General features: G+C 34.9%; 2 protein-coding genes and 1 pseudogene across 2 annotated transcripts; 1 reads left to right on the top strand and 2 right to left on the bottom strand.

Annotated features, from left to right (window-relative positions):
* Positions 1–381: 381 nt before the first annotated feature.
* On the bottom strand, positions 382–4469 carry LOC137819582 (disease resistance protein RUN1). The gene is given in 6 exon segments (XM_090296666.1): positions 382–1135; positions 1529–2254; positions 2365–2456; positions 2459–2615; positions 2699–3785; positions 3865–4469. Coding segments are annotated over 6 exon segments (2997 nt in total). The 5' UTR covers positions 4350–4469; the 3' UTR covers positions 382–685.
* Positions 4470–6232: 1763 nt separating this feature from the next.
* LOC137819189 (uncharacterized) lies at positions 6233–13925 on the bottom strand. Its single transcript, XM_068622963.1, has 3 exons — positions 13766–13925; positions 6858–7064; positions 6233–6771 (listed from the first exon to the last, which is right to left on the bottom strand). Exons 1-3 carry the CDS (start codon positions 13923–13925, stop codon positions 6233–6235), a joined length of 906 nt encoding a protein of 301 aa, XP_068479064.1.
* Position 13926: 1 nt separating this feature from the next.
* On the top strand, positions 13927–16078 carry LOC150024170 (uncharacterized; annotated as a pseudogene).
* Positions 16079–27855: the final 11777 nt, after the last annotated feature.

Here is a 27855-nt window from a genome sequence, read left to right as displayed (position 1 = left end):
TTTTTGAATTTTTTAAAGATTATATTTGCACATATCAAATGAATATTAATTTATAAGAATTAATTTTAAAACAATTTATAACAGATTAAAATATTTTGAAAGATCATGACTATATTTGAAAAAAATTAGTTGAAAATTTAAAATTTAAAATAATTTGGTGACTTTACATAACTGAAAACTGTAATGAAACTTATAAATGTAAATTGAAAAAATTTAAATATTTTTAAATTAGACATAAAAAAATATAATCAGTGTAAATAAGGAGAAATGAAATCAAACTTTGTTTTAGTCTTAAAATAAAGGGATGAGGCTACGGTGCTTCTTATGTTGAAACAAAAACAGAGACTGCATAGCATATAGCAAGGCAAAACACATAACAAATTATCGAACCGCAGCTATCTTTATTTCATAATGCAATATTTTTTACGAGATTTTCTGAATGCAATATTATATGCTAAGAAGGGAATAGAATTGACAAAAAGTAACAACAACAAAGCAAATACAATAAACAGTTCAAGTAAACAATGTGAGGAGTGAGAAACAGGGTAAAATAAATATGAATCTCGTAACTATGAGCTATACTCAAAGAAAAACAAGGACAGATCAGAAAAAATAAATTGCAATGAAGGACACAAGGATTAATTCCATAACTCAAAGTTCTCAAATATAAATGACTTACTAGAACTCACATTAGAGTTCTCTTTATGAATTTAAGGAGCGATTTTTTCTTTGGCACAGCCTCCTTTTCTAACTCATTTGATTCACCACATATCAAATAGACAGCTGTGTTCTTGACCACCAATCCATCACCAAAACTCACAAAAATCTCCACTTTATCTCCTGATCCTAAATTTGACATTATATTAGGCCAATCTTCATCATTAAAGGAAATTACTGTCCCATGGTTGTGTATTTGGCATGTGCACTTCGTGTAATTAACAATTAAGACAGTAGTAAGTTCAGGTTCAATGATTTCGGAGGTTGATAAATAAACAACACACAAAGCCATTCCCTTCACCACACGATCTTGAGGCACAGTGAAATAAACAGAATGTCCATCACCCATATAGGCCAACCAATAAGGATCGTTGTCACCTGGGAGAGAAACATCACATGACTCACTGCTTGCAAATACCTGTATCATGGGACAAACAAGGGCATGTTTAGTTACATGATCGAAACAAATTTGGTTTATAGTTTTGTTGTGTATATATCACCATCATTTTGCATTTCTATTTTTGTCTCTCTTAGTTTATATTTATACGATCATTGGGAATAAAAAACCCATGAAGTAAACTAGTAAGTGGAAATCAATTTGCATGTACTTAGGATAAGCATAATGACTTGGTTATTTGATTATTCAACTCAGATACTTTTAGATGAAGTCGTGGGGCTATAGAAGCGAAAGGTGCTTAAAGTTCAGTAGTGTAGTTTCTACTAATACTTCATTAGGACTATTTTATGTTCTCAGAAATAATAGCTAAAATGATGGTGAAGGTAATAAACAAAGGGAAAGCTAGAGAAGAACCTTAGGTATGCTATCGCTGACAGTATTGAAGAATTCTTTGTATCTTCCAACACCAGTCAGAGAAGACCTGAAATTATTCTTTGAAATTCCTGATTCTGTAATATTTGCATCATATTCGACCAATATAGTTTTTACTTGCTCATATAGTTCAAACTTGGCGTCACATTGCACCAAAACACTTCGAAGATTTGCAAGGCTGCTGAGCAATGGTGAAATATCATCCCAACTATTATCCTCCATATCCATGAAGGAATGAATATAAGATAAGGGATTCATTGTTGGCGACATCAGAGACCGAATCACAGAAGGAAAAAGATTATGTGATAATCCCTCAAATGCAGGTAGGAATAAATATGCAAAGCTTTTTGAGCTTACAATTGAAAAAGGCACTTGTTTCACATCTGTATTTTCAGAAATTAGAATTCTCAAGGATTCCAATTGCACTATATCTTTTTCCAATAGGTCAATTTTCCAACAACCAGATATAATGAGAGTTTTCAAAGATTTCAACTTACATATCTCTCTGGGGAGAGTGCTTAGACTTGTACAGTCCTTCAAATTTAGCAGTATAAGATTGCAGAGACATCCAATAGATTGGTGTACTTCGCGCAATTTAAGACAATCTTTGAGAATGAGCTCTTCAAGACTTGGTAGTCTCGAAAAGTCAGGGGTTTTTATCAAGTACTTCGAGTGACTAAGATTCAGGACTTTTAGACACGCCAAAACCTTCAAGAATATTAGAAAAGAAAATGAAAAAATAATATAGTTATAAGTGGAAACAAATAATATTTGTATTTTAAGCTGAGTTTTAAAAGAAAATGGCACGTAATAAAAACCTGGGGTTCTTTCCAGACGAATCGAAGAAGAGTGTGTTTTAAATCAATCGCTATTGCATCATGCAGATTAAAGCCGTTAGGTAGGTATTCTTAGAATGGTCGTCGGAATCTCCAGCGAGTTTCAGCAGTCCAGCGAGTTCGAAGACTTTTGTATCCGGTGATGGGTCTCTTACCTCTACAGGATAACGTTCGAAGAAATCTCTTCCGCTAGACAATCTCTGAATGACCTTTTTACCCGGTGATGAAAAGAGCTAAGAAAAACATTTGTATTGCACATGAGAAATCAACCACTTCCAAAAGAAGTTTCAAAATCATAGATTAAGAATGCTCTTACAGTATTCACTGAAAATTCATGTTTTAGATCCTCATGAGGCCACAGTCGACTGTTCTTCCCAGATTCCTTTCTTGAAATTTCACTAATAATTTCTCTTCCCATTTCTCGTAGCAAATGATGCATTCCAAATTTGTTGTTTTCTTTAACTTTGATGAGGTTACGCTTTATGAGAACTCTTATTCCACTATCAGAGTCTACTCCACAGCCATTTAGGATCTTGGTAACATAGGCTCTGCTTTTACCAACAAAGAAACAACATACATCAAGGAATAAATCTTTTTCTATTTGATTAGCTAAACCGTCAAAACTTATTTTCAATATCTGTGGAACTTCATGCTGGGGAATATTGTCTAATCTTATCAATACTCTATTCCATTCATCTTTCGTCCTTTTGTATAAATAAGTTCCAATGACTTCGAGAGCTAGAGGTAGTGTTCCACAATAAGCAACTACTCTTTTTGCAAGTACACGGTATTCTTTTTTTGGTTTTGGTTCTCTAAATGCGTGCCAACTAAGAAGCTCAAGGGACTCGTTTGCGTTCATTGGAATCATCTGAAAAACAGAATCAACTTCAAGCATACTCGGCAGGTCTACTTCATCTCTCGCTGTAATGATTATTACAGTTCCTTCACCGAACCATGAACTAGTTCCCCAGAGGCCTAATTGGCCATAGTCATTCAAATCGTCAAGTACAAGAAGCACCCTTTTCCCATATAGTCTTTCCCAAATCATACTTTTTCCCATCTGAACGTCACTTATCTCCACCTTTGTTTTTAGTACATCTGAAAGAAATTGTTCTTGTAAAGGAACATACCCTCTTGTTTGACTAACTTGTGCAATATCTTCGATGAAACTTTTCTCCGTGAATGTACCATGAATTTGATTGTAGATGGCTTTGGCAAGAGTGGTTCTACCCGATCCTTCCATTCCACATATCGCTATAGTAAAAACTTGGGTGGATTTACTTTTTATGGTTCGAATCACATCCTCCACACGGGATTCTAATCCAACTGGAAATTTTGTAGCAGACAAGATTGGTAAATGAAGAACGGTCTTAACAATTTTGTCCACTAGTTCAGCATCACTCCTTCAAAGTCAATAACAATTATTGAACAAGTCATGTATTACCAAAATTGAAGTACAAGCTTAGTAAGTGAGTGATTTACCTGTAATTGCTCTCATCCCATCCAAAGAAATTTGCAGTTTTGGTGAGTGCGTGGCTCCATCTGGACATGCCATGCTCCAGTTGTTGTGGTGAGAATGTTTGTTGTGCAGTGGCTTTGAAGGCTTTTCCAAAATCACCCATCTGAAGACGTACATCAGATGACTGGATTTCGTAATAAACAGGCAGAACATGTCGGCAATAAGTTTGGTGCCATTTGATGATTTGTTGAAGCTGATGAAGACACCAAGCAGATTGAGAATAGGTTGTGGTGAAAACAACAATTGCTACACGAGAGAGATTGAGAATAGGTTGTTGGAAGTGAATTGGGTTGTGTGCATTGGGGTGGTGAAGGAAAGTGGTGAAGCCAACAGCAGAGAGGGCAGAATCGAGATGAGACACAAATTTCCTTTGGATGTCTTCTCCATTGAAGTTGATGAGCACGTCGTACATCTTTGAGAGTTTGGTTGATGAAGACGCCAATTCCATGGAAGGAGTTGATGAAGTGTTTAGAAGAGAAAGCAATAATGCAACACAGTCAAAGAGATGATCTCTACAGACACAATAATAAAAGTACTTTTTTAGTGGTCGTGGAAGAGATAATGCAAATATCGCTTAAAGTTTTAAAAGCTTATAACATTATCATCTTTCACATTACACATGTATATCTAAAACAGGTTAATGTAGGTATAAACACAGTTTAGAAAAACATTCAGTTTATCTATAATCAGTTTATAACATTATTTCAATGTCATTTTGTTAAAATCATTAAGCAAATATTTTCTTTTTCTTTTATTTATATTGATTTTGAATTCTACATTTCTAGTTTAGCATGTCTAAACTCATGAAAAACGTTAAAAGTTATATAACTTTCAACAATTTAATCAATTTTTTATTTACTAATTTAATCATGGCGTAAAAAATAAGTGAAAGTTTTATTCTACTTCTCTAATGCATCTTGTCACCTCTTTTTAAAACCTTTGTCACGGTTAAATATTTTCCCTCTTAACTATATTTTTATTTTTGATCCATGCACTTTTATTCTTATCTTAGTTCTGTACTTTTAAAAAGTTGTTTTTAGCTTCTGTTAATTTTTTTGAAGTGACTGGGGATAATAACATGAAACTAATGTGGTTGGATTTAAAATAAAAATTGACATGTATAACAAAAGTATTATATTTGCAAGAACTAAAAAAATACATTGTACTTTTCTTTCTTACACGAGTGGAGATTATCTTATATAATCTTTCTTTTCAAAGCGTAGATGAGATCTTCATGCCTTCTATCAGGAGGTACTCTTAGTTGGAATGTGTGTGCAAAGAACACTATACATAAGAAATATCAACCTATTTATAGAGTAATATATTAATAAGAAAGAGAATGAGTGGAAGGGAAAATAAATTTATTTAATATTTCACTCTTAAGTACTCATATAGATATGCGTAATATATAGGCAGACGAATTGAATTAATTAATATGGTTAACATCCTTTGTAAACTTTTTTTTTAATTGGCAAAAAAATAAATTAATAGAAAAGGAGCACAAAGGGGTGCTCCAACCCTTATACACTTTAAGGGTACATTACATACTCTCAAAACATCCTAAAAAAGGAACAAAAACCAATCAATACATACAACCTCTCTATCCTCACAAAATCAACGTTTTACTGTTATATTAATGCAAGTATTCGGACATTGGACCCAGTCGGAAAAAGAAAAAAGCGTCATTGAAGTCTTGTATTTTTAACCAAGCCCACAATTGCATTTGGGTCAGGCCAAAGATTTCACCCGCATCCACTTTTGCTTGGTTAAACACAATCTCATTCCTATGTTTCCAAATGCACCAGATGATAGATACCCACACTCATTTCCACAACTTATTGCCTTCTTTGCTAAGCTAAGGGCAATGAAATTGTTCAAAGTGTTCCTTCAGAGCAAAATGATTTACAGATCTAACCCCAATCCATTTACTACAGCAATTCCAAACAACGCTCGCAATCTGACAACTTAAGAAAAGGTGTGAGGACATTTCCTCCTCGATCCCACATAAAACACATAATGAATCCGCAAGGTGGACCGACCTTCTAATCAGATTTTGCTTTTTGGTGATCCTGTTTTGCAATGCTCTCCAAACAAAACATTGGGCCGATGGTGAGACTAACAAGCCCCACATAACCCTATACATATCCTTAGATGCACTTGGGATAGGATTAGAAACGAATGCATATGCAGATTTGACAGAGTACTTACAGGTTTGCGGGTCTCTCCATAACCATTTATCCTCCTTACCTATTTTCAAGGTCTGACCTTCTAGCATAGTCATAAATTCATCTACTTGGACCTTCTCCCATTTAAACCACTCTCTTCTCCACTTTAATTCTCAACCCAGTTGTCTCTGTTCCAATTACCAAAGCGACACAAGGAATTATCTATGATGAGAGAGTTATTAAACAACCTTGGGAATCTAGCTTTCAATTGACAGTTATAAACCCAAACAATATAAACACAAACATCTTCCCACAACTTAACTTTTTCACTAGACCCAACCGCCCATTCCATATTAGAATCAAACCAATTGATGCCCTGCTCATCCTCACACACTTTGTTTAAATGGAACCACCATCTTGAAGCATGCTTTGAAACTTTAGATTCAGATAAATTTCTCCAAGAACCATATTTAGAAGCAAGAATATCTTTCCATAAACAGTTCTCAAGAGACCCAAGTCTCCATTTCCATTTGCCAAGTAAAGCTTTGTTGAAAATGTCTATCTGCTTTATGCCTAACCCACCTTTCGCTTTAGGTTTACATAAATTATCCCATTTAATCCAAGCAATTTTCCTTCCCTCAATATCCCAGCCCCACAAGAACTTACGTTGTAACTTTGTAATCTTTTTGCATATAGATGATGGAGCTTTGAAGAAAGAGAGATAATACAAGGGGTTGCATTCAACACAAAATGAATGAAGCACACACGACCTGCAAATGATAGATTTTTACCTTTCCACATAGATAGCCTCTTCTTAACCTTTGTAAGCACTGGGTCACAAAAAGAAACCTTAGTAGAATTTCCCCCAATAGGTAAACTAAGATATAAAAAAGGAATATTCATAATGTTGCAATGGAGAACCTCAAAGAAAGATCCTAACACATTTTTGTCCACTCCTATAACTCCAATTTTTCTCTTAAAGAAGTTTATTCTAAGCCCTGAGCAAATTTCAAAACATTTAAGGATCCCTTTAATACCACTAATATTTTGGATATTAGATTTACACATGATCAAAGTGTCATTTGCAAAAGGAAGTAATTTCACCTCTATATTTTTTGCACTGACTTTTAATTCAGAAAACACTTCCTTTGTAGCCCTTGATTTAATAAACTTGATAGGCCTTCGGCCACAATTATGAATAAGAACGGTGCAATTGGATCCCCTTGTCTTAGACCTCTAGACGGTTTGAATTACTTAGATGGACTTTCATTAACTAAAACAAAGATAGAAGAAGATTCTGTTAGAGTTAAACAACGTCTAAGTTCAAGAGGGGAGGGGTGAATTGAGCTTATCAAATTTTCGCAAAAGAAACTGATTTACAGTGTGACAGAGATGAAAAGAACAGATTGATTTTAAATGAAACAGATTGATTTTCCAAATGACTTTAGCACAAACAGAACTTGATCAACAAGATTTAGATCAACCAGCAAGAATAGCAGAAACAAATTGATTAACTTTTACAACTTACAAATTGCAGATTATATCACAAGATTAATCAATTTTACTTAACACAAAGCATCTAGGAGAATGAACAAATGCCACAGTTCAGTCAAGGAAAACAATTCACACTTTAGCCATATTACAGATTCACACAGTAGCTTGATTTATGTTTAGAAGATTGATTAACAAGTTAGAATGACAGATTTTATCAGGTCTAGAGTTAACAAATTTAGATTTAAAAGAACAGATTCCTTTCTTGACAAATTATGTGAAAACTCATAAATAAGTGCAGGGATGAGAAGAGAAACACAAGAGAATTTTTATACTGGTTCACTCATCAAGAGCTACGTCCAGTTCACCTTACTCCAAGGTGGAATCCACTAAAACAGATACAATCAATTACAGCATACACAACAGTTCTTGAACCCTACAAGAACTTCAACAAACAAGGCTGAAAAACACTATTTCAGCACACCTTGCACTCCAAGAAATCTTATCAAGAGTGACTAACACTTACACCTATTACAAGAACGAATAACGGAAAGATTACACTTGAAAAGTGATGCAAGAACATATACCAGTTGTTCTATTTGCTTCAAGACAGTACCAACACCTTCATCCAGCACAAGGTTCTTCAAGAACAAGCACACATCTATTTTCCTACTAAAAAACCTTTGCAAAACCTTTTCAATTCTCTTTCTCACACAAGAAGTGTTTTATCTCTGTTAAAACTGTGATTGCTCAGCTCTCTTTATGTGAGAAGGGCATTTTATTTTATAGAGAACAGTTTCTAACCACTTTTCAAAAAGCAGTTTCAAAGCAGTTTTAAAAACAACAGATTTATTCTAAAAACAACAGGTTAAATGTTAACAAAACTGCCAACTCACCTTAACTGAAATAACAGACTGAGCTTTAACTTTGGTGCCCTAACTGAATTTCGAAAAATCTTTCAATAGAGCAAAAATAAACCCATTGTTTCTCAAGTAAACAAATTTATTTTTGTACTGAGTCAAACCTTTTAAGAAAACTTTAAAAAACTTTTCCAAAACCATTTAACCACATCATGTGCTTGATCTTACTACCTTGATTTGGCATCTAGGATGGGTCATGTAGCAAAAAGCAACCTTGAACATACACAAACCTAAAGTACAAGATCATCTAAGACACATTGCAACCTTCAAAGCAAACTAGCTAAATTCTACATCAAACACACTAAGGCTAGGTAGAGACTAAGCTTCATTCATCTTCAACATATTTGAGGTATTCTTTGATCCAATAGACCCATTTTTCAAAAAAACCCATGCTAGCCATCATATTAACTTAATAATAATATTATTAATATTAGTCTATAACAATAGAATTTTCCTCTTTTGCATATACATTTAATTTTTCAATTTTATCCTTTACATATTAAAAACAATAAAATTTTACAGTTACTTTTTAACAATTAAATTATTATTTTAAATTAAAATAAAGAAACAAAAAAACATATTTTGTAGGTACACATGTATATTATATTGATGACTCATTCTGTTTTTGCATTTTGCTCTGCTGCATACTTTTATGTTGCACTGCTTTAGGCATGGTTATATAAAAAAAAAGACATATTTTGTTTTGATTCTCCCTTTTTCTGTCTTATTTGAAATGAATATTCATCTCTCCTAAACTTCATAAAAAAAATTGTTTTCTCGAGCTTATTCTAACATGGTATTAATGTGTTCAGATTAAATCAGGTTGCTTCTCTCTGATATATATCTCCTGAAACATTGCCGAAATTTTATTTTACACCCATAAAACAACTCTTACTAATGTTATTTTAATAATTTTTCACATAATTAAATTGCAAATTTATTTTTATTATACTTCTTTTTCTTAAAACAATCACTACAAAAAAAGGTGTATAATGCGACAATTATTTTCGTATAAACTAGCGTTTATAAACACCACAATATACGCGTGTGATGGTTTCCCAAACCATCATAGGATTGGCCACCACAAAGTTTAATGTGGCAGTCTTAAGCTACCTTCCGCAACACCCGCCAATTTAACACTTTGTTTAAAATGCCGATTTTTATATGTAAATAGTGTCAGTCATAACTGTCACAATTTAATTCATTGAAAAGGATTTCAGCGCCATTATATAGGGTATAACACTACATAACTGTTATTTACATACTGAAAAGGATCTGAATCCGTATGTAAAGTGAACATTACATATGGATTTTTACATACGGATAATTCGTATGTAAAGTGAGCGTTTGTTGATTATTTCTTCGGCAAGTGTACCGAATCAACTGTAATATAGTACTCTTTAAAGTACGAATGTCGAACCCACAGGGAACAATTCTAATTAAGATGTTCTGTTTTAAAACTCATTAAGTATAGAAAATAATTTTGAGACTTTGTTCATAACCAAATTAAAGATTTCACAAGAACTCAAAGATTTAGGGTTTGATTCAACCAAATACCAAACTAACTTATCAAATATAGAGAAAGATACTTGGGATTGAATTGTGTTTATCTCAATCATCTGTATTTTGAATAATACAATATATAATACTCAAAACTACTTATTCTTGATGCTTAATTTAAAGTCATTCATCTTGATTCCTCACAGATAAAATTCATAAGATAATTTCTTAAACATTCATTCCTCACATATTTAACAAATCATCCAGCTTTAGGAACAGAATTATCATGCAATCAATAACCTGGAATCTATTCCTAGCATTACAAGTTATCAAGCATTTTCGTCTATTTCAGATCCTTAAAGGTACTTTCCAGTTAAATTTAAGGATCAAAATCAAGACTCTATTGATCAGAAAGAATCAAGCAATAAGCATAAAACGAAAATACCAAGAACAAGTAGAAAAGAGAATTTTATATATATATCACCAAGAATACATTTGATCAAGATAAATTACATTCAATCCCAAGTTAGAAAGAACTTAGCCACTCATGACAGCTCCTCCAATCTTCATTCTTGATCTGGATTGCATAAGAAGGGCTGATCTGAGCAAGTTCTTCTCCTAAGAACAGAGGTTTCTTCCCTTTCTCTCACTAGTCTCTCTCTAAAAAACCTAATCTGTTTTCCACCGCTGGTTTTGAGTTATGTTTCAGAATTTATATAATCAACTTTAGCTCAAGCTAGCCTGTTTTAGCTTGAGCTAGATCTTTCGGTGCATTTTTAGCTTGAGCTAGCGATTCTAGCCTGAGCTAGATCAGTACTGCACCTTTAATCAGCTCTGGACAGTTTTAGCTTGAGCTAGCAATTCTAGCCTGGGCTAAAATTGTACTGCACCTTTAATCAACTCTGGACAGTTTTAGCTTGAGCTAAATCCTCTAGCTTGAGCTAAATCTTCTTGTGATCCAATTCAGTTTTTACTTTTTCTTCTTTCAATGCCAGCTTGAATACATTCTTTCAATGCTTCATATTCATCTGCAATTTACACAAAAATTGAGATTAAATTTCTTCATTTGTTTCTTGGTTCAAGAAATATATAATCAGATTCAATAATTCTCAGATTAGGGTAATTTTCTTACATTAAGCAACAATTAAGTTCCAAAGTGTTCAATTTTCTCAATCATAAAAACTACACATTGGCACTTATCAGCGTTACGTACGGATTTTTACATACGGATCCAGATTTGTATGTAAAGTAATTGTTACATACCGATTTTTACATACAAATCCAAATTTGTATGTAAAGTTAGCTACATACGGATCCAGATTCATATGTAAAGTAAGTGTTACATATCGATTTTTACATACGGATCCAGATCCATATGTAAAGTGAGCATTACATACGGATTTTTACATAGCATTTAGATTCATATAGTTCTAACTAAAATAAAAAAAAAATTAAAAATGAAAATATAAAAGAAGGTTACATGGAATTGAAATAATTTTAAGATGTATTACGTTGTTATAAATAAATTAAAAAAGTAATTTTAGTTTAATTATTCTTTTAATTTAATTAAAGAAAAATTTATAATATTAAAATTAAAAAAAATGAAAAAATAACATAAGTATTGGTATCAATAATAATATTTCATATTGATTATCTCCATCTAAATTCAATTAGAATTATAACACCTTTTTTCTAATTCCACCATATGTGTTGCAGCCCATTAAAAAACTAAAAATAAAATTAGGTGTTGCATGAAGCGTATGAAACGGGAATATTACATGTATCCAAATATAAAGTATTACATAAAAAATATTTTTAATAATTGTAATAATAATAATATTGATATTAATGATAATATTGATATTAATATTTTTATTTATATTAATAATAACAATACTAATATTAATGATAATATTAATATTAATATTAATAATAATAATAATAAATTTAATAATACTATTAATACTAATTATATTTATAATGTTTATAATATTAATAATATAAATGATATTCATAATATTAATAATAGTTATATTATGAATAATATTAATAATATAAATGATATTAATAATAATAATAAGTATAATAAAAATCATAATATGACAAAAAGAACTGGTCTGGTGTGGTGGTTAAAGCTTCTTTGGTCACTCAAGGAAATTGGCTTCAAGTTTCGTCCACTGTTTTCTAACATTAATAATAATTATGATAACATATATAACAGGTGTGGTATAAGATTCAAAGTCTTGATCCTTTTTAACTCAATTCATTTCTTACTTATTGTTTCTACTATAAATAGGTTTCTTCTTCGCTGTGAGTGTGTGCATCATTGTTGTCTTCCAGGATTGATAATCGGTGTCGTTCAATTTGGTCAACACCAACATGTGTCCAGGTTTGTACGAATGATGAAGATAGTAGGGATTGGTTGGTTCCATGGCAGCCGACTTGGCGGCGTTACTGTGTCTTCCTTATCAGACATGATCTCTTATTTAGCGGATAAAAATGGAGAGGTTATTAAAGCACCAAGATCGATGCTCTGATACCATATAAGAAAATGGTAATTTCTTATATTCTTGTGTGTATTTACAACACTCCATATGTGGTAGTCCACTAATCATGGGATTTTGTGATCCAATAATCGTGAGATTCTATCATTATCAAGTTAATTGCGTATAATTTGATAATCATTATTTCCTTAATAATGTAGACTATAAGTTTTGTGCCATTTAATGATTTGTTGAAATTGATGAAGACACCAAGCAGATTGAATATAGGATTTCCTGAAAACAATAATTGTTACACAAGAGAGATTGAGAATAGGTTGTTGGATGTGCGTTGTGTTGAGTGCATTGGGGTAGTGAAGGAAAGTGGTAAAGCCAACATCAAAGAGGGCAGAATCGAGATGAGAAACAAATTTCTTTTGGATGTCTTCTCCATTAAAGTTGATGAGCACATCGTACATCCATGGCAGATTTGATCATGAAGATGACGATTCCACAGAAGAAATTGATGAGTTGATGAAGTGTTAGAAGAAGAGAAACAATAATGCAACATAGTCAAAAAGATGATCTGTACAGATACAAAACCAATGAAAAGGTCGACTTAAATCCGTCTCAATAGTAAAGGTGGGGAAATTTGTCGTTGAGGAAAGGAAGTAAGTAGTATGCAAGGTTTGGGAGACCAAACTTGCTGTTGTGTCCTATAAGGCTCAAACACTCCTCTTAAATGGTGTGTCCATGTCAGACACCTGTATTGGACACTGAGACTCGTACGACACTTGTGGGACACGTATCGGTGAAGTGTCCAATTCAAAAAATATTTGTTGGATTTCTGACAATTCTAGCACGATTGTAAGACAATTTTAAAAAGGAGAAATATATTAATTTTCTAATAACTCAAACTTATTGCATAAATTTTTATTATTGTTAGGTATTATTACATATTATTAGATATAATTAGATATTATTATATATTATAGATATTGTTAGATATTTCATATTTATGTAATGGGCTTAACCCATATGTTTCTTTTCTTATATAAACATAACCCTATGTGTTCAATATACACAAGGGATTTACCCTATTCTTTCTTTTCCTTTAATATGGTATCAAAGCATAGGGTTAGGGTTCAATTTTTGGTGAACCCACTATTCATTGGAATTTTCCAGCCACTGCCCCACCGCCTCGCCGGAGTCGCCGTCGAAACCTCGCTAGAGCCGCTACTGGAACCTCGCCAGAACCTTGCCGGAGCTGTCGCTAGAATCTCACTAGAGTCGCCGCCAGAATCTCACCGGAGCCTCCGCCAGAGACGCTGCCAGAGCCTTCATCTTTGTTGTTGTCGCCAATTAACAAGTGACTTGATTTGTCCTTATCCTCTATGGCTTCTTCCGCTTCCGCTGCCACTATGGCTTCTTCCGCTGCCGCTACCACTGTGGCTTCTTTCGCAGTCATTATGCCGAATCCATCTATTTATACTAATTACATCAATGTTCATCTCTCCATTGACAAATTGGATGGAACCAATTATGACACTTTGGCATCAGATATTAAATTATGGCTTAAGAGTCAAGGTTATGTTGATCATCTTTCCCATCCTACTGTTGCTGAAAATGAGGTTTCCCGTTGGTTGAAAATTTATGCTCAATTATGCACTGTTATAAAATCTACCATTCACTCATCTTTAAAGCAAATATTTCGTACCTATGAGACATGTTCAGAAGTTTGGGAACAAGCAAAATTATTATACACCAATGATACTCAACGTCTTTATGGTGTGTGTCAAAATCTTCTCACAATTGTTGCTTCCAAATGTCTTGATGGTACAATGGCATAATATCTGGGTAAACTTCATGCTTTTCTTCATGATTTTAATGAGTTATTACCTCATGCTCCCACTCCTTCTCAAGAACTAGAACAAAGATCCAAGTTCTTCATGTTATTGGGTTTACATGGCCTTCCTAATGATTATTATCATGTTCGTGATCAAATTTTGGGATCTCCTATTGTGCCCAATTTTACTTACACTTGTTCTACCCTTTTGTGTGTGCCAGGTAAACACACCACTGATATAACGTCTCATGTTGATGATTCTTCTGCTTTAGTCTCTCAGCATAATGATCGTCCTCGCCCTCACAAGCCGGGCAAAGGGCGTCACAAGTGTGACCATTGTGGCAAACTTGGCCACAAAATTGACAGATGTTATTCCTTACATGGTCGTCCTCCTAAATCTGTTGCGGTTGCACAAACTGCCCCTGTGCAACCTTCTACTATGGACCATACTTTAATTGATACCTCAGGCCAACCTGCTATTTTCAATGAATTTCTTAAATGGTATGAGGATCAGAACCCTAGTTCCACGACTTTTGTTGCACATTCAGGTACATCTTTTGTTGGCCTCACTCACTCCACTTCCCTTGTGTTAGAATGTATGGCTTTAAACTAGAAGGGGGGGGGGGGGGGGGGGGGGAATGGTTTAAAGGAGGTTTACGCAAACTTTTTAAGATAGAATGAAATTCTTTGCAAGAAACCAGATTTAGGAACTCAGTTTGCCAAGAACAAAGCTCAAACCAGTAAAGCACCAGAAAAACAATCGGTTGTATATACCAGTAAAAATAACAAAAAATGAAATTAAAGAGTTTAAGGAAGAGAGAAATGCACAAACAGTTTATACTGGTTCACTCTTAACCCAAGAGCTACATCCAGTTTCCTAGAAACCACTGGGGAATCCACTAGGTAATCAAATCCAGATTACATACACACACCACCAAAGAAGTGACCTTGATCCCCTCAAGAAACACACTTCCTTTGGCTCAGCACACACACCAAGAATGTTGATGTTAACAACCTCAAGAGCACACAACTCTTTAGAACGAATTACACTGTTACAGAATCAACTGAAATCAATATAGAGTAATCATATTCCACTTCTCTCTTGAATAACCAAAGCTCAAAGTGAAAACTCAAATCTTTGAAAAGCTCTTTGAAAAACTCAAATTTGTTTTTCTTTCTTCTTGTTTGTTATAAAACATTAACGAACTATTTATAGTATTCAAATCTTGGTTAAAACATTTAAAGCAGGAGCGTATTCAGTTATAAAATCAATTAAAGCTCATTTAACTAACAAAACTATTTTTGTTAGGATTTCAAACAAACAATCAGTTGAAATAGCGAATCAATCGGTTGTTTTGGTTTGACAGCAAGTCAACCATCCAAAACAGTTTTCAACAATTTCAAAAACACCTAAGTATAAAACAATCGGTTGTTTCGACTAAACAAGTTGTTTTTCACTTAGTTTGAAAAACACTTTAAACTTAAAAGATTTGAAAACACTTAAGCTTTATATTCAACAAAGAGTGGATTACAAATATAATCTACCCCAGATCCTATTCTAAAGCACAACAACATCAAAGAGCACCTCCAGCTTTACATCAAACACTACGATTTGGATTCTTCAAAGCTTGAACACACTTGATTCAACAATCTCCCCCTAATTGATGAAGACAAATCCCTGGTTGCTTGTGTTGGACTTGATTGAATCTGAAGCAGTTCCTGCAAAGCAAAGTTTAAGCAAAGTACAACATATATGGGAGAGGTTAGAGCAGTAAAACAAAACTTATGTTTTGCTTAAACAAAGTAGCAGCTAAAACCCCAAAACATCAGCAGTAAAGCAGCAGAATAAAGATCACTTAAACAAAACATAGAGTTTCCAGAAAAAATTCACCCACGAAAAAATCAAACAGTTTCACACACAAACGATCCTTCCTCTTAGTCCTGGCAGTGATGAATAAAAATTTATTGACAGTCTCGTGGGACGAATATGGGGCTCAAATCTCAGCCAAAACTCATAAGACACAGTGACGAACGTCTGGTAAAAATTTCAGACCAAAATACCCAAGGAGTATGGCGTAGTAAGTCCCAGACCGAGAGTGAACAAAACTGGTTTTCCGAAAACAAAACGTCCTGGCTTTTCTCCCCTTTATCTTCTTTTTGTGATTTGTTTATGGACGTGCCTCCTTACCTGGGTGCAAACAACATATGAAAGTACTTGTGTGAATATTTTCAGCGCAATACGGACCCAGAATAAAATTTTAGATACCAGGGCGAAATTTCAAAAGTTTTGGTAGAGGATAGCCTTGGTTTGCACAAAATTTCTGAAAAATACTCTGGAAATAGTTTTTTCCTGAAATTCCACAGAAGAATCTCCACTGAATTTGGGACAAAACGCGACAAATTTCAGGTCAAACGAATGAGTATAGACCCACGAAAAAAATCAAACAGTTTCACACACAAACGAACCTTCCTCTCAGCCCTACCAGTGATGAATAAAAATTTTATTGACAGTCTCGGGGGACGAATCTGGGGCTCAAATCTCAGCCAAAACTCAGTAGACACAATGAAGAACGTCTGGTAAAAATTTCTGACCAAAATACCCAATGTGTAAGGCGTAGTAGTCCCAGACCGAGAGTGAACAAAACTGGTTTCCCGAAAACAAAACGTCCTGGCTTTTCTCTCCCGTATATTCTTTTTGTGATTTGTTTATGGACGTGCCCCCTATCCTGGGTGCAAACAACATATGAAAGTACTTTTGTGAATTTTTTCAGCGCAATACGGACCCAGAATAAAATTTCAGATACTACGGCGAAATCTCACAAGTTTTGGTAGAGGTTTGCACAAAATTTCTAAGAAATTCTCCCAAATTAGTTTTTTCCTGAAATTCCACGTAAGAATCTCCACTGAATTTGGGACAAAAGGCGACAAATTTCAGGTCAAACGGATGAGTATTCACCCAAGAAAAAAATCAAATAGTTTCACATACAAACAAACCTTCCTCTCAGCCCTGACAGTGATGAATAAAATATTTATTGTAAGTCCCGTTGGATGAATCTGGTGCTCAAATCTCAGCCAAAACTCAGTAAACACAGTGACGAACATCTCGTAAAAATTTCAAACCAAAATACCCAAGGAGTAAGGCGTAGTATGTCCGAGACCGAGAGTGAACAAAACTGGTTTTCCTAAACAAAAACATCCTGGCTTTTCACCCCAGTATCTTCTTTTCGTGATTTTTTTTTGGACGTGCCTCCTTACCTGGGTGCAAACAACATATGAAAGTACTTGTGTAAATTTTTTCAGTGCAATACGGACCTAGAATAAAATTTCATATACTAGGGCGAAATTGCACAAAAATTCTGAAAACTTCTCGCGAAATACTTTTTTCCTGAAATTCCACGTAAGAATCTCCACTAAATTTGGGACAAAACGCGACAAATTTAAGGTCAAACGGATGAATATTCACCCACGAAAAAAGCCAAACAATTTGACACACAAACGAACATTCCTCTCAGCCCTGGCAGTGATGAATAAAAAATTTATTAACAGTCTCGTGAGAAAAATCTGGGGCTCAAATCTCAGCCAAAACTCAGTAGACACATTGACGAACGTCTGGTAAAAATTTATGACCAAAATACTGAAGGTGTAAGGCATAATAAGTCCCAGACCGAGAGTGAAAAAAACTAGTTTCCCGAAAACAAAACGTCCTGGCTATTCTCCCCCGTATATTCTTTTTGTGATTTCTTTATGGACGTGCCTCCTTGCCTGGGTGAAAACAACATATGAAAGTACTTGTGTGTATTTTTTCAGCGCAATACGGACCCAAAATAAAATTTCAGATACTAGGGCGTAATTTCACAAGTTTATATGTAGAGGTTTGCACAAAATTTATGAAAAATTCTCCCGAAATATTTTTTTCCTGAAATTCCACATAAGAATATCCACTGAATTTGGGACAAAAGGCGACAAATTTCAGGTCAAACGGATGAGTATTCACCCACGAAAAAAATCAAACAGTTTCACACACAAACGAACCTTCTTCTCAGCCCTGACTGGGATGAATAAATATTTTATTGACAGTCTCGTAGGATGAATCTAAGGCTCAAATCTCAGCCAAAACTCAGTAGATACAGTGACGAACATCTCGTCAAAATTTCACACTAAAATACCCAAGGAGTAAGGCGTAGTAAGTCTGAGACCGAGAGTGAACAAAACTAGTTTTCCAAAAACAAAACGTCCTGGCTTTTCTCCCATTATCTTCTTTTTGTGATTTGTTTTTTGACGTGCCTCCTTACCTGGGTGCAAACAACATATGAAAGTACTTGTGTGAATTTTTTCTGCGGATTACGGACCTAGAATAAAATTTCAAATACTAGGGAGAAATTTAAGAAGTTTTGGTAGAGGATAGACTTGGTTTGCACAAAATTTATGAAAAAAATCTCCCGTAAGAGTTTTTTCCTTAAATTCCACGTAAGAATCTCCACATAATTTGGGACAAAACGCGACAAATTTCAGGTCAAACGGATGAATATTCACCCACGTAAAAAATCAAACAATTTCACACACAAACGAACCTTCCTCTCAGCTCTGGCAGTTATGAATAAAAAATTTATTGACAGTCTCGTGGGACGAATCTGGGGTTCAATTCTAAGCAAAAACTCAGTAGACACAGTGACAAAAGTCTGGTAAAAATTTGTGACCAAAATACCCAAGGTGTAAGGCCTAGTAGTCCTATACCGAGAGTGAACAAAACTGGTTTCCCGAAAACAAAACGTCATGGATTTTCTCCCCCGTATATTCTTTTTGTGATTTCTTTATGCACATGCCTCCTTGCCTGGGTCCAAACAACATATGAAAGTACTTGTGTCAATTTTTTCATCGCAATTCGGACCCAGAATAAAATTTCAGATACTATGGCGAAATTTCACAAGTTTTGGTAGAGGATGATAGCCTTGGTTTGCACAAAATTTCTGAAAAATTCTCCTGAAATAGTTTTTTCCTGAAATTCCACATAAGATTCTCCGCTGAATTTGGAACACTATGTGACAAATTTCAGGCCAAACGGATGAGTATTCACCCACGAAAAAGATCAAACAGTTTCACACACAAACGAACCTTCCTCTCAACGCTGACAGTGATGAATAAAAAATTTATTGACAGGTTCGTGGGACGAATCTGGGGCTCAAATTTTAGCAAAAACTCAGTAGACACAGTGACGAACGTCTGGTAAAAATTTCAGACTAAAATTCCCAAGGAGTAAGGCGTAGTAAGTCCCAGACCGAGAGTGAACAAAACTGGTTTTCCGAAAACAAAACGTCCTGGCTTTTCTCCCCCGTATCTTCTTTTTGTGATTTGTTTATAGACGTGCATGCTTACGTAGGTGCAAACAACATATAAAAGTACTTGTGCGAATTTTTTCAGCGCAATAGGGACCTATAATAAAATTTCAGATACTAGGGCGAAATTTCACAAGTTTTGTAAAGGATAGTCTTTGTTAGCACAAAATTTATGAAAAATTATTCCGAAATAGTTTTTTCCTTAAATTCCACATAAGAATCTCCCCTGAATTTGAGACAAAACGCGACAAATTTCAGGTCTAACGGATGAGTATTCACCCACGAAAAATATGACACAGTTTCACACACAAACGAACCTTACTCTCAGCCCTGGCAATGATGAATAAAAAATTTATTGACTGTCTCTTGGGACGAATCTGGGGCTGAAATCTCAGCCAAAACCCAGTAGATATAGTGACGAACGTCTGGTAAAAATTTCAGACCAAAATACCCAAGGAGTAAGGCGTAGTAAGTCCAAATCCGAGAGTGATCAAAACTTGTTTTCCGAAAACAAATCGTCCTGGCGTTTCTCCCCCGTATCTTCTTTTTGTGATTTATTTATGGACGTGCCTGCTTATCTGGGTGCAAACAACATATGAAAGTACTTGTATGAATTTTTTCAGCGCAATACGGACCTAGAATAAATTTTCAGATCCTAGGGCGAAATTTTAAAATTTCAGAAAAATTCTCCCGAAATAGTTTTTTCCTAAAATTCCACGTAAGAATCTCCGATGAATTTGGGACAAAACGCGACAAATTTAAGGTCACACAGATGAGTATTCACCCACGATAAAAATCAAACAGTTTCACAGACACACGAACCTTCCTCTAGGCTCTGGCACTGATGAATAAAAAATTTATTGACAGTCTCATGGGACGAATCTGAGGCTCAAATCTCAGCCAAAACTCAGAAGACATAGTGACGAACGTATGAAAATACTTGTGTGAATTTTTTCAGCGCAATACGGACCGAAAATAAAATTTCAGATACTAGGGAGAAATTTCACAAGTTTTGGTAGAGTATAACCTTGTTTTACACAAAATTTCTGAAAAATTCTCCGGAAATACTTTTTTCTGAAATTTCACGTAAGAATCTCCACTGAATTTCGGACAAAATGCTACAAATTTCAAGTCAAACGGATGAGTATTCACCCATAAAAAAAATCAACACAGTTTCACACTCAAACGAACCTTCCTCTCAGCCTTGACAGTGATGAATAAAAATTTATTAACAGTCTCGTGGAACGAATCTGGGGGTCAAATCTCAGCCAAAACTCAGTAAACACAGTGACAAACGTCTGGTAAAAATTTCAAACAAAAATAGCCAAGGAGTAAGGCGTAGTAAGTCCCAAACCGAGAGTGAACAAAATTGGTTTTCTGAAAACAAAACGTCCTGCCTTTTCTCCCCCGTATATATTATTTTTGTGATTTGTTTATGGATGTGCCCCCTTGCCAGGGTGCAAACAATATTTGAAAGTACTTGTGTGAATTTTTTCAGCGCAATATGGACCTACAATAAAATTTCAGATATTGGGCGAAATTTCACAAGTTTTGGTAGAGGATAGCCTTGGTTTGCACAAAATTTCTGAAAAATTATCCCGAAATAGTTTTTTCCTGAAATTCCACGTAAGAATCTCCGATGAATTTGGGGCAAAACACGACAAATTTCAGGTCACACGGATGAGTATTCACCCACGAAAAAAATGAAACAGTTTCACACACAAACGAACCATATACTCAGCCTTGGCATTGATGAATAAGAAATTTATTGACAGTCTCGTGCGACGAATGAGTATTCACCCATGATAAAAATTAGGGATGGCAAAGCGGGCCAGCCCGCCCCGCATTGGCCCGCCCCGCGCTTGGCCCACAAAAATGCGGGACGGGTTTCCCGCCCTGCAAAGTTATTGCGGGCTAGAATTCCCGACCCGCCCCGCATAAGAGCAGGCCCGCGGGTTTGCTGGCCAGCCCGCGGGTTTGCTGGCCAGCCCGCGTTCTTTTTTTTTTACATTTTGTTCTTAAAAAATTGTCAAATTAAACCTATATATTTATTATTATCAAACCTAATTTTTTTTCCTTCCTTTTCAAATATAGTCAAACGTCAAAACATTAAACATTAAAATAAATATCAAATATCACTATTCTTCCACTTCCAAAACATTAAAAATACCTAATTCCAAAACATTAAACATAAACATTAATTCAAAAACATTAAACATAAACATTATTGACATTCTTCCATCTCAATAACATTGGATGCCACCTTAGAAGAACTTTCATCCATTTTTTCATAATTATAATCTTCCCCGTCATCTGCATATATTAAAACAATGACAATTAATTAATTAATTTTTCATAAAAATAAGATAACTTTTGGCTCAATTGAAGGTTTGGTCATGGGTAACTTCTAAAATACCCTCTGTTTGCTTCTCCTTTTCTGACTGGTGTCTTGTTCCTTTATCGTGTTTGAAATCGATTTAATTGGCATGACCCAGTTTAGGGTGATAGGTATCTCTATTTCGATGGTTGTTGGTTTTTGTGGGCTATTGGGTTGGTGGATAAGGGTTGTTGTTCTTTTTGGCCCTTGTTATGGTTGCAGTGAGTTTGTATTGGGTTTGTTTTGAGTTTGTACGGGATTGTACGGGTTTGTACGGGTTTGAACGGGTTTTTAGTGGTAGATTTTTTTGTCTCTCTCATCTTATTGGTTTGGGAGACCTGAGATTTGATTCATATTATATAGGTATGTATAGGGTTGAACCACCCCTTAAGTGGTTCCTGTTATTCAATCCTTATTGCTGATAAAAAAAAACAATAAAAATAAAATAAAATAAAATAATCGAATTACCTTCAGAAAATCCATGCTTCCAACTAGAAGTACAAATGATTGCTTCCAAGTTTTCAGGCAAAAGTCGATTCCTATACTTGTTAAGAATTCGAGAACCAATGCTAAATGCAGATTCTGATGCAACTGTGGTTATAGGGATGCTCAACAAATCTCTAGCCATTAAAGCAAGATCAGAAAAACGTTGACTATTATTTTTCCACCAATCTAACCCATCCATCTCCTCTGAATAGTCAAAATCCAAAGTTGGTTCATCCAAATAAGTGTCAAGTTGTGACCTTCCAGCTTTATTAGCTACTTGAAGCTTGCGCATTTTTAATTCCTATAATGATGTAATAAGTCAGTATAATGGATTGCTGTAAAAAAATTAAAAATGAATTAAAGTGCATTAATAAGTATTATTAAAGTAAATAACTTACATCAAAAAGACTTGGTTTAGACATAGATGATGAGAATGAAGATTGTCCTTGCCTTTGCTTTTGAACACTTGATGATGTTGTGAAACCTTTGGTAGAATATTCAGCAAAAAGTTTGTATAATTTTTCCTTGATCTTTTTCAATTTTAGTTCCCAAGTAAGTGATTCAATTTTTTCAAAGCAAAATCCCAATGTTTCTAACTTCATCCTTGGGTCTAAAATTGCACCAAATGCAAGTACAACGCTTTATTCATCCCAATATTTCTCAAACTTTACTATCATCAATTTAGCCATGTTCTTAATTAGTACATCTTCATCCTTCACATTTTCCATCAATAAACGCTGAATTCTCCGAACTTGTAAAAAATACAAGTTGGAAGTAGGATAACTTGTAGCACAAATCAAGTTAGTGATTTCATAAAAGGGTAACAAGAACTCACAAATTTTTCTAGCTCTCTCCCACTCTTCCTCTGTAGGGCAATATTTATAAGATTCATCAACCAAATGCAAGCTTCCAAAAACACGTTGATATTTAAGAGCACTATTAATCATCAAATATGTGGAGTTCCATCTTGTAGGGACATCAAGACACAACCCAGATGATGCATCAATATCACTAAACCTTTCAAGGCATTGTTTAAATTTCACCATTCTACTTTCCGAACCCCTCACATACTTGATGCTATTTCTAATTTGGTCCAAAGCATCACCAAGCACCTTTAATCCTTCTTGAACAATTAAATTCAATATGTGTGCACAACAACGAACATGAAAGAATTCACCACCACATATCAAACCATTTTGAAAAATAAGTTGCCTTTTTAAAGTATTTTGGAGAACATCATTAGCAGAAGCATTATCCAAAGTCAGAGAAAAAATCTTTTTCTCTAGTCCCCAATCTTGTAAAAATTCATTAATTTTCTTAGACAACTCAAAACCTATGTGAGGGGGAGGCATATGACAAAAGTTTAGTAGCTTGGTATTTAACTTCCAATTCAGGTCAACAAAATGTGCAGTCAATGATATGAAACCCTCAGTATTAATAGATGTCTATAAATCAGAAGTTAAGCATATCCTACTAGGAATGGAAGCAATCAATTCCTTAAGCATTATTTTTTCTTTCATATACATTCTCCCAATATCAGCCTTAACAGTGTTTCTAGAAATCATAATTGCATCAGGACACAAGTAGTTTATCCAAGTCCTAAGTTCGGGATACTCAACAAATTTGTAAGGCAAATTGTGGCTAATAACTAGATTAGACAACAATTCCCGATGTACAACTTGATCTATTTTTTTTGCCTTCAACTTTCCCTGCATATCCAAAATCATTTGACCCACATCTTCAGATTTTCTTTTAACACATTTCATAATATGACGATTTAAATGAGAAGTCCCATATTTTCTTCCGCAAGTTATATATATTTTGTTGCAGCTATTGCACTTTGCCCTTTCTTTTCCATCCTTTCCCTCCTTAATCCTAGTAAAATACCTCCAACAATCAGATGTGCTAGTCTTATCCCTTTTCTTTTTTTCAGGTTCAACAGTTTCAGATTGTTTCTCAGTATTATCATCTTCAAAGTCACAAAGAGGCATGTTACATTCTTCATCCATTACAATCAATTTGCAAATTAAGATCCTGTTGGAAAATATAGAATCCCTAATTTATATGCAGATAAACCCAAATACCCAATTTATATCAAAATTTCAAAAAAAATAAACACAAATCCCCAATTTACATAAAAAATTCAAAACAAATAAACACAAATCCCCAATTTATATCAAAATTTCAAACAAAATAAACACAAATCCCCAATTTACATAAAAAAATTCAAAACAAATAAACACAAATTCCCAATTTATATCAAAACTTCAAATCAAATAAACATAAATCCCCAATTTCTATCAAAACTTCAAATCAAATAAACATAAATCCCCAATTTATATCAAAATTTCAAATCAAATAAACATAAATCCCCAATTTATATCAAAATTTCAAACAACATAAACATAAATCTCCAATTAATTTGTAGAAAAAAACTTGCCTTGTGTGGTGGAGAAGGAGTGGCGGCAGTAGCTGCAGCAATGGTGCAGTGCGGAAGTGATCAGAGGCGACGCAATGGAGCAGTAGCGGCGTGAGCAAGCGGAGTCGCAGCGGTGTTGCCGAAAGCGTTTGTGTGTGGACCGTTTGGGAGCAGCAACTGAGCCCCTGTGAGATGTGAGCGCGATTGTGTTGTGTTTCTTTCTTTGAAATTTTGTGAAAACCTAATTACGTTGCCCTGCTGCTACTAAGTGCCAATTTTTTTTTCTTGCGGGTTTGCAGGCCAGCCCGCACGGGTTGCGAGCTAATGCGGGGCGTGCTAATGCGGGTTAGCGGGTTGAAAAGGTTAACCCGCACCGCGTTTTTTACCTGCGGGCCGCGGGCCGGCCCGCACGGCCCGCCCCGCTTTGCCATCCCTAATAAAAATCAAAAAGTTTCACACACAAACGAACCTTCCTCTCAGCCCTAACAGTGATGAATAAAAAATTTATTGACAGTTTCATGTGACGAATCTGGGGCTCAAATCTCATCCAAAACGCAGTAGACACAGTGACGAACGTCTGGTAAAATTTTCATCACAAAATACTCTAGGAGTAAGGCGTAGTAAGTCCCTGACCGAGAGTGAACAAAACTGGTTTTCCGAAAACAAATCGTCCTGACTTTTCTCCCCTTTATATTCTTTTGGTGATTTGTTTATGGACGTTCCTCCTTACCTGGGTGCAAACAACATATGAAAGTACTTGTGTGAATTTTTTCAGCGCAATACGGACCCAAAATAAAATTTCAGATACTGGGGCGAAATTTCACAAGTTTTGGTAGAGTATAAAGCCTTGGTTTACACAAAATTTTTGAAAAATTCTCCGGAAATAATTTTTTCTGAAATCTCACGTAAGAATCTCCACAGAATTTGGGACAAAATGCAACAAATTTCAGATCAAACGGATGAGTATTCACCCATGAAAAAAATCAAACAGTTTTGCACACAAACGAACCTTCCTCTCAGCCCTGACAGTGATGAATAAAAATTTATTGACAGTCTCTTGGGACGAATCTAGGGCTGAAATCTCAGTAGAAACAGTGACGAAGGTCTGATAAAAATTTCAGACCAAAATACCCAAGGAGTAAGGCGTAGTAAGTCCAAAACCGAGAGTGAACGAAACTGGTTTTCCGAAAACAAATCGTCCTGTCGTTTCTCCCCCGTATCTTCTTTTTGTGATTTGTTTATGGACAAGCCTGCTTATCTGGGTGCAAACAACATATGAAAGTACTTGTGTGAATTTTTTCAGCGCAATACGGACCTAAAATAAAATTTCAGATACTAGGGCGAAATTTCAAAAGTTCTGGAAGAGGATAACCTGGGTTTGCACAAAATTTCTGAAAAATTCTCCTAAAATAGACTTTTTCTGAAATTCCACGTAAGAATCTCCACTGAATTTGGGACAAAACACGACAAATTTCAGGTCAAACAGATGAGTATTCTCCCACGAAAAAAATCAAACAGTTTCACACACAAACGAACCTTCCTCTTGGCCCTGGCAGTGATGAATAAAATGTTTATTGACACTCTCGTGGGACGAATCTGGGGCTCAAATCTCAGCCAAAACACAGTAGACACAGTGACGAACGTCTGGTAAACATTTCAGACCAAAAATACTCAAGGAGTAAGGCGTAGTAAGTCCTAGAACGAGAGTGAACAAAACTGGTTTTCCGAAAACAAAACGTCCTGCCTTTTCTCCCCCGTATATATTATTTTTGTGATTTGTTTATGGATGTGCCCCCTTGCCAGGGTGCAAACAATATTTGAAAGTACTTGTGTGAATTTTTTCAGCGCAATACGGACCTAGAATAAAATTTCAGATACTAGGGTGAAATTTCAAAAGTTTTGGAAGAGGATAGCCTGGGTTTGCACAAAATTTCTGAAAAATTCTCCTGAAATAGTTTTTTCCTGAAATTCCATGTAAGAATGTCCACTGAATTTGGGACTAAACGCGACAAATTTCAGGTCAAACGGATGAGTATTCACCCATGAAAGAAATCAAACAGTTTCACACACAAACGAACCTCACTCTCAGCTCTGACAGTGATGAATAAAAAATTTATTGACAGTCTCGTGGGACGAATATGGGGCTCAAATCTCAGCCAAAACTCAGTAGACAAAGTGACGAACGTCTGGTAAAATTTGCATCACAAAATACCCTAGGAGTAAGGCGTAGTAAGTCCAGACCGAGAGTGAAGAAAACTAGTTTTCCGGAAACAAATCGTCCTGGCTTTTCTCCCCTTTATATTCTTTTGGTGATTTGTTTATGGACGTTCCTCCTTACCTGGGTGCAAACAACATCTGAAAGTACATGTGTGAATTTTTTCAACGCAATACGGACCCAGAATAAAATTTCATATACTAGGGCAAAATTTCACAAGTTTTGGTAGAGGATATGATATGAATCCAATAGCAAAGAAGAGATGATTCTTTGACATTCTATGGAATCAACTTGAGTTGGAGATTGAATAGGAACTTTTAATAGAATTGGATCAATGTTCTATAATGAAGAACTCACCAAAACTAGTACCAAAACCCAAACTCACATGGAAGTTCCATTTCTTGTCAATTGAACCGATTAAAAGATGTAGAAATGCAAATGAACCGATTAAATTGCATAACAAATGAAATGAACCGATTAAAATGCTTCAAAACTGAAATGGACAGAACAAATCCAAGGAGAAAGAAGATGAACCGATTGAAACATGAAAATAAGCAAGAACACCGAATAGAAAGCAAGAAAGGAACCTAAGACATGTTTAGGAATTCAAATAGGCACGGAAATGGAATGAGAAGATGGAGAAGAAAGAGGACTTATGTGGTTGTAGTTCTTGGTTGATGAACACACCACTTGAAGTGTGAATGCTCCAAGATAAGTGTGCA

Source organism: Phaseolus vulgaris, chromosome 10, assembly GCF_051622355.1.
Source record: "Phaseolus vulgaris cultivar YP4 chromosome 10, ASM5162235v1, whole genome shotgun sequence".
In the NCBI taxonomy this organism is placed as follows: Eukaryota; Viridiplantae; Streptophyta; class Magnoliopsida; order Fabales; family Fabaceae; genus Phaseolus; species Phaseolus vulgaris.
The sequence above is the reverse complement of the archived record's forward strand: the minus strand, read 5'-3'. Positions and strand labels throughout refer to the sequence as shown.